At 40.6% G+C, this 8476-nt stretch overlaps 2 protein-coding genes across 2 annotated transcripts in view; both read right to left on the reverse strand.

Annotated features, from left to right (window-relative positions):
* The window catches only part of LOC118330239 (tyrosine-protein kinase CSK-like), a 13608-nt gene extending 12823 nt beyond the window's left edge, over positions 1 to 785 (reverse strand). The window contains exon 1 of the mRNA XM_035664714.1: positions 300 to 785. The gene's annotated coding sequence lies outside the window, so the exon portion shown is untranslated. The remainder of the gene's footprint in view (positions 1 to 299) is intronic.
* A 177-nt stretch (positions 786 to 962) lies between these two features.
* edc3 (enhancer of mRNA decapping 3 homolog (S. cerevisiae)) lies at positions 963 to 7340 on the reverse strand. Its single transcript, XM_035664713.1, has 7 exons — positions 7196 to 7340; positions 6781 to 6946; positions 6454 to 6680; positions 6029 to 6367; positions 5785 to 5938; positions 4398 to 4615; positions 963 to 4287 (listed from the first exon to the last, which is right to left on the reverse strand). The coding sequence occupies exons 2-7, from the start codon at positions 6942 to 6944 to the stop codon at positions 3953 to 3955; spliced, it is 1437 nt and encodes a 478-aa protein (XP_035520606.1). The 5' UTR covers positions 6945 to 6946; positions 7196 to 7340; the 3' UTR covers positions 963 to 3952.
* Between the last annotated feature and the right edge of the window lie 1136 nt (positions 7341 to 8476).

The raw sequence follows: 8476 nt of genomic DNA on the forward strand, positions 1-8476 counted from the left end.
GGAGGAGGAGGAGGAGGATGTTAAAAAGGTTAAGTCTGTCTCGAAAGCACACATTTATCAAGTCTATTTTGGTTTTACTGTAAAGCACTTGGAGCTGGGTGCATTACACAAATGGAAATAGGGCTGGAGATAAAAGCTTGATTGTGAAGCCCAATGCTCTCTGATAAGCAACATGATCAGAGGTGTCAGTGTTACACTGTAAGTGCACCAGCTGATAGGCCCTGCAGCTCATTGGCTTTACACAAATATACAACACAACATAACAACCAAAAGCTCCGGGCTCACAATAAAACGCTTACCTGTTTGCAGGCAGAAAACGAGACAATAAACAGGTGATTCGGCTACTTCCCGACGTCCTTTCTCATCTGAGCGACAGCAGACAAAAAAACTCCCATTCACGAAATAAACAACCGACAGTTGAGGTTAAAAACGCATCAATGAGGAAGTGACTTCTCTCTCAGGTGACACGAAACTTCAGCAGTCCTAAAGTAGCTCAGTAAAACCAGCCGAGACTGCTGTCGGTGCGTCTCCTGTCAACATCCTTTGAAACAAACAATAAATAAAATCAGCCTTGTGTGATGATAAAAAAAAAAGACAAAGTAACTTTTTCTACAAACTTATCAGTGCGGGCTCGATGGGAAGAGCAAAGGGAGTGAGGGAAAAGAAAAAAGAACCCCCCCGTGAGAACTCAGCTGGATAGAAAAGTGCAGCGTTTAAAATAACTGCTAACTAATTTGCGTCTCCCTCACACTGCCCCACTCCTTTACTCCGTCAGAAACATTCAACTTTCTTTTGCCCCACCTTGATTTTTCACTGCACATGCGCGTTAATGGCAAACTAGTCGGGGCTAAAAATGGATCACTGGATCTATTTGAGTGACGCTGGTGAAGGAATTTGACCATCGGTGTTTACAACAACAACAAAAACTTAAAAAGTCCACAAAGAAAAAGCAATGGTGAAAGTTTGTTTTATTTTTTATTATTGTTTCAATCTGCAGACATGACACAGGAGGACTGGACACTGACACACTGACAGTGAACTTCGCTCCCAAAGGAAACAGTTATCTCGACCGCCCACTGATTATTTATTGCAATTGTATGTCAACTGCACACTGATTTTGCATGGACTTAACATCCACATTTGAAACATGTAAACTAATTCCCAAGAAACATAACCAGCGTTGTTTTTTTGTTTGGTTTTTTTATAACAATTTAACTCCCCCTTAAACCTACAAAAGAGAAGCCACTCGGCTTCAGGCTGTTTCACATTTCGTAGAGAAAATAACACTCCTCCTTTGAGGAAATAGTGTTCAGTACATAACGCTGCCATTTCAGCAGAATAAGGAAGAGCCACCAGAACTGTGGGTTCGTGGCCCCCTGGCGGCCAAAGAGAAACAAAACGCATCTTCTGTTCACATTCAGTAACGCTGGCTGTCACAGGCAGACTTGTCTCAACAGATGAGACATAACACATCAGGCTGGAGGAATGTTGGAGAAAGGACAAAACCTTTGTGTGTGAATGTCATTTTCACACAATCAGCATATGAACCCTGTGCTGGCTAATGTGCACAGAGAACAATCCACACATATAATGCAAATCTGAGACTTAAGTTCACATGTGGAGACAATACCACACCATGAGACACAGCCCTGGATGATTTGTAACCTCCGCAACTGCAATTCAGAATTTTCTAGACTTCACCTCAATGACACAAAAGACTGAAAAAGACATTTTAAGTGAACGTGATCTTGTTAAAGAACAAGCAAAGGGTTTGACTTTCACTGTCAAACAGATCTGGCAGTAGAGAGGCCTACAGCCCCTCTGTCAAGGACTCAAGAAGCACAGAACAAGCAGCTCTTCTTGTATTTCACAGTCTATGCTTTAGTTTCATGGTTAATACCACCAACGATCGAGTACATAAACAGGCTTACCCCATAACATCAGGAGGCAACAAAAGAAAAATTCTCATCACAAAGACCCGATCTAATTAGTTCAGAGAGGGCAGGATTCTGCATGTTGATTTTAAGTTTAAAATAAAACAATTCAACCTAAATGTATTCCACATATACAGAGCATTTATACTTTAGAAAATGCTACTAACCGACACGTCTTTGATCTTTGAAAAGCTGTCAACATTTGAACCGACAAGGTTAAAATTCAATCATGTGGCTTGAAACCTAAAAAAGGACCATACCCATGTTTTTTTTTTAGCTAATCTATTACAAATCACTTAAACTTTACACCACAACCAACCCTCAGCAGCCCGTGCTACTGTGTTTTATAGATTCAGATGCTTTTTGCCTTCCGTTGTATTGTACTTATTCTCATACAACATGAAAAATCTACTCTCTTGAAAACTTTTGTCAATCACAGACAATGTCAAGTAAGCATTAGTTTTTGTTGGTGTAAAGCAGTGCAGACTTTTGAAGTCTGTGATTAAACTACATATCAAAAATTACGTGACACTGAACAAAACAGATTGGATGTTTGCTGTGAAACATTACACAACATAACAAAGTTGTTAGAGTTTGTCAATTGATTTTGATATTGTATAGCAATTGGATACCAAGAGCAACACATATCAAAACATTTTAAACTGTAGTCTGCATGTAAAACAGGTCAGAACAAATGTTAATTATGCATGATAGTAGTTAAAGAGCTAAGACTTGCAAACACTATGGTATGGTCCTTTAACTGATACAATAGAGAGCTGAAGTGAAACCTGAACGTCCATGCTCTGCTCCAGGAGTAAGAAAACCTCATTCAAAACCTCACTGATATTTGTAACAATGCTAATAAATAAATATCTTGTCCTGTCAATGTTCAACTCAACTCAATATTTGTTTTTTAGCAACCTTTGACAAACACCATTTCCCATAAGCCTCCTACATTTTATGGATATGGACGAAAACAAGTTATGATGACGCACATACCCGCGCTGCCATGTTTGTAGTTTTTCTTTTAGGGGCTGTCATTTTGTTTTCCTTTCCTAACCTCGTAATCATTGTTCAATTTCGTCACAAAGGTTTAAATTTCTTTTACCAACTGTGGTACTAGATAAAACTCCAGAAACATGCTTCATTAAGAAATTGCATTGAGTTACAGAAACTACAGGCTGGCCTGGATGTGACGTTATGACTTCAGCTCTCTATTATACCAAACTTTTGTTAGCAAACCTTTTTTTTTCCCCTCTTAGAGGCAAGATCGCTAGAGGTTTTGCATGCTGTGTCATCTTCATCAAAGCCCTTAACATGACAAACAAAACTGCGAATATCTGGATTCTCTCGATTAGCTGCCCTATTCAGCACTGGCTTAGTTTGAAAACACAGCTCACATAAATGACAAATAATGATAAAAATAATAAAAAAAATCAGGCAACAGTAACTGAGTGCTGCACAGTATGGCAGGCTATAAGGAAAGCCATTAGCAATGGTAACACTGATATACAGATTGATGGATTTTTGTATGTAATAACATCGCACTTGCCTGTATTATATTGTGGATCTCTGTTTATTTACCAGATGGCTTTGGAATGAGGTTACAGTGACATTGAGAATTTTTCCATTTAAAGTTGGAGATTGTCCTATTCAATTTTAAACTGAACACTATGTGGTATTATTTTTGACACGTCAGCTGTATTTTTGAAAACCTATTCTCCAAATACACTGCAATATCACGTAAATACAATGGTATCTACATAATTGCTGAAGCCTCTAATGGACAACACATTTACTTTTTCAGTAAAGCTCTTTCCTATCCTATCTACGTGCACTAAGTCCTTGTGGAACTAATGTACCAAACAGTAGGAAGTCCCATTCACATGTTGATGGGTTAGAAAGTTAATGGATGAACTGAAAAACAGCTGAAGCTCTGGAATATACAGTAAGGCGCCAAAACCCAAATGGTCATGGAGGGTGAAAGATTCAATCTGTCATGTTGACCATTCGTCACATTACGCAGAGTGCAAGGGAATGACAAATTTGCAGCCAAAAGGAGAATGGTACTTGATTCCCACTTCCTGGAACACCTGGCGAGGGATACCTATGTCACAAAGGTAAACCCTGCCAGCCCCCTCAGCTAGGGAAAGGGGGAGGCAAAGAGAGAGGGACCACTTGGCCTCGACCGCCTGCCCCTGTCCACTACCCGGAGGGTCTAAGCTGAGCACTGGTGCTCGGTTCTGGTTAGCCCAGTCTGCGGCGGCTCGGTACCAAGGCTGATCCATCAGGAATGTGTTCTCGTGGCAGTCCAGACAGTTGATGATTAGATCTACTGGGGTGTCAGGAAGATCTGTGGAGTCAGAGGGAAAAAACTGTAAAATCTCAAGGTATGTAGCCTGACCTGACCATCTACAATGCAAAATGTAAAAATTAAAAAGCAGAAAAATATCGTATGCTCACCTTTGATACTTGACACCTGTTTGCCACCAGTCTTGTTGAAGAGTGTGAGCTCACTGGTGACTGAGTCGAGCATCTTGACGAAATTGGGCAGAAACAAGATGACCTCGACTTCGTGATTGGCCAGGTGACGACCACAACTGATGCCCTGAGCTCCCTGAACATGGGGGCCACAAAGCAGAGCCACTGTGGGACGCTGGTGTAGATTCTTTGGAGTGAATCTGTAGGGAACATGAAAAAGGAACTAAGTTGCTTTCCTGATGTAATGTTTGGCATATAAAACAACAGGTTTCAGTAGTGTGTAGGGTTAACGGCATGTGTATTTGTCCCGAACAATTCGGTACAGGACCTTTAGTTTGGTGCACAATTTCCTTGGTTCGGTACGCCCACTGACCCAAACAGTTACTTAAAATAGTCTATTTATGTATCCTACTCACACACGCGGAACAGAAATTAGAGTGTGTGAGTTTTACTCATATTACTGTATGAGACCATTTCAGTTTCCCAGTTAGTTACAGCTGAAATGGACAAAGATTAGTGTCCAACAAACTGTGTGCCGACATGGTTCAACTGAAGTTGAGTATGTCTGTGCAAACATGTCAATTACGACGGCATCACCCAAATGTGCCGATTAGCAGGATGAAACAAAGACAGACCGGAAGGCAAGTCCTTCTCCCCACAGCGTCCAGCCAGCCTCTCGCTGCAGATTCAGACTGAGCCAAAGCAATAAATAATGCTACAGGAGTGTTTATCATTGCAGACATGCGACCATACTCGGTCATACAGAACACAGGATTTAAGCACATGGTCACATTATAGTCAGTTTACTGTGCCAGCCCTGTATAAACAAGCACAAACTGCAGCTGTTCATGAATTTTCATCAGGTCAGGATGGAGCATTACTGACATTTGTACTTTATTCTTATTGCCTACATGCCAGTATATAAGTGCCAAACATCCAGAAATCTGGCCAAGGAGCCAGTGTTGAAGGCTTACATTTTTTCAAAATAAATGAATGCTTTCTAAATTTTTGCCCTGTACCCAAAACGTACCGAACCATGAAACCAAAACTGAGTTACATACTGAACTGTGAATTTTGTTTACTGTTACTAGTATAATAATAATGCCATTAACAAATAATTATATGAATAAATGAAGACAAAATATGAAATAATACAATATATTTTCAAAACTCTGCTCAATATTGTGACGTTATTTCATTCAATTTCTTTTCTTATTATTTCTTAACAGCTTATAAATACTGAAGACTCGGGATCTTCAATGAAAACAATCATTTTGACTTTTGTTACAGCCGATAATGTACATTGCTAACAACACTTAGCCACTAACTAACTCATTTCTATGCTTACAAACCATCATTACATGCTTACCTGTTCGGTCCACCCAACAACGTAAGTGCCATCTGACTGGCACACACTCCAGTCATCTCAAGTCTTCGTTCCAGTGAGAGACCGTGACGCTCAGCGACTGACAACAGACGCTTGTGTAGTTCATAGGATACACTGGGTACAACAAGCCCAGAGTCTGTATGGAAAAAAGGATAAGTATATAACAGTCTACTTTAGATCATTTACCCTCACTACCATTTGTTTCATTACAATGGGAACCACCTACCAGTGCAGTACTCTTTGGCCCCTGGCTGCGGTACAGTAATCTGTCTGTACACAATAGGTTTGGCCTCCAGGATGTTTTCATCATGACGATACCGTGATGGCGTCTGCTCTTGAGGCGTCCCACGTGATCTTGCGCCATTACGGCGCTCCGATATGTCGATTTCTGAAAAAACTGCTGCTTTGTCGAAAAGAGCCAAGTTTCCTTCAAAATCAAAGTCTGTATCCAGCCCATCATCCATGCCATCCCCAAAACACTCATCATCTCTGGGCTTCATCTGACCATTCTTCACCCCATTCTTCTTCGGTGTCACTTGGTTTGCCCCTCGACTACTAGACGACCCTGATTGGGGGAAAACAGAGTAAATCTCAACACAGCAACAATCAGTAATTTGTCTCTCTGACCGAGTTGTACTACATTGCACTTACAGGAGTTGTGTCTCCGACGAAATGCTTTTGGCTGGCCGGGAACATCCAGATGACGTTCTCCATAGCTTTTAGAGCAGTGCTGAGGAGAGTTCAGTTTCTCCACACACCTGGGGTCACCCTTTGGTACTGAAACTGGAGCACTGCTTACCTTCGTAGATGCAGAAGAGCTGTTCCTAGCATTGCCATTTCTGATATCTAAAATCTTAAGCTCTTTTATGTCTATGGCACTGCAGAAAAAAAAGGTAAAATACTATATTTAGTGACAAAAAGAACCAAAAAAGCTGTGAAAAATAGAAAATGAGCAACCAATTGGTGTCTGAGCTTTACCTGAATGTCACCTCGGGAATAGAGCACTTGACTCCGTTATGAAACGGTTGTCTTAAGGAGATGGTTTGGCTGGATTGGTCCACAGACACCACCTCTCCTTGATAGACTCCCAGTGTTGGCCCACAGTTAATTGACACCAAGCTCCCCAACCAATCCGCAGCCATAACTGCACAATGATAAACAACACAAGTTTCCATTTAACTATTCAGCGCTACTTGACAGAGAAGCTTTGTAGTAGACACAAACCTTGAAAATGAATAAGCTCAGGACATCATAACTACTAATTGCTTAATGTTAGTGAATAGTTGTGCTAACTGACTAGCATTGGCCTGTTATGAAGTTCCTACCTAACTAGCGTTAATTTCAAAACATAAACACTGTATTTGACTAAAGTCCTGGGTTTAAAGTGGTGTACCTCTCCGGAATGAATACGAAGCTCGACTTTCAAAAACACAAATGAGTGAAAGTTTCAAATTAAGTGCTGAAAGGAAAATGATTGCGCCTTTAAACTGCTAGCTTCTTGAATGGTCAAAAGCTACTTCTGCTGCTAGCTTGAGGATGACGACGTCCGGCTTCCGGTATAAGACATCTTTCAAAATAAGAGCTTAAACGTGAAAATGAGCGAAATCCTGACATATTGCGACTTTTGGTCGCCATGAGACATTTTAAATCCTAAAAAAAATGTATCGTGTATGAACATACACACATATAATTAGGGTGTACACTATTTCTGAAACATAGAGCTGAATAATGTCTGACTGGCATATGCAAAGGAATAACTTTGGATTTAGTCAGTGGTGTGCAATATTTCACACTGAGCTGGAGAGTAATAGCATGCAATTCATCATGCTTGCTCATCACTGTAGCTAAAAAAAAAAAAAAACACTTTTACACACACAATTATAAAGAATTGTTTTCTCTGTGTGTTCCTAAAGCTAATCATAATCATCCCCTGGTACATGTCACTGTCATAAATAATTAATAAGAGGTAAGCTATGCATATTAGGGACACTGTTTATAGTTCACGAGTTCTTAACAACCCCTGTCACCAAACAGCCAGTTAGCAAACTGTGTGAGATCATGTGGAGACTATCCCAGAAGTATTAACACATCCCACACCCACCCCACTGCGTCCTGTGTACATGGGTTACCATGGAAACTCAGTTCAAGGACTACTGAGCAGCTTGCAATCAAAGCTGTGTGAGGCTTACAAGCAGATCAAGTGAGCATGAGGGTTTCTGCAGCAAGGTACCGTAAGAAAAGTGTCATGTTGTGCATTAGAATATGTTGTGTTTCTTTTCTTATCTCACATTTTCCTAGATAGATATGGAAAATTGTGTCAATAACAAATTTATAATAATATTAAATGATACTGTAGATCACAGACTGTCATCGTCATGCAGTGTTAAAACTAGTTGTTGATCATCAAGCAAGCAGTGGAAATATCAAGACACATGATCCAAGAATAGCCACACACCTCAAGCTGCCACCTCTGTGAGAAAATCTATCCCTGTCGCTTGACATTGGGAGATAAGGACTGCAGCCTCTCCCATTCAATGGGAAGTCATAGCTTGGATCTAGGAAGACACTTCAACATGTTTGGACCTTCGTGCAGAAGTTCAAGTCCATTTTCTCTCACGGACCTCGACATGTGGGACACCAAATCTCGCTTTACAGCCCAGGTAAGAGCCATGTA

The sequence above is a fragment of the Morone saxatilis genome, unplaced genomic scaffold, assembly GCF_004916995.1.
Source record: "Morone saxatilis isolate NCDOM2014 unplaced genomic scaffold, NCSU_SB_2.0 Contig2, whole genome shotgun sequence".
NCBI classification, from domain to species: domain Eukaryota; kingdom Metazoa; phylum Chordata; class Actinopteri; family Moronidae; genus Morone; species Morone saxatilis.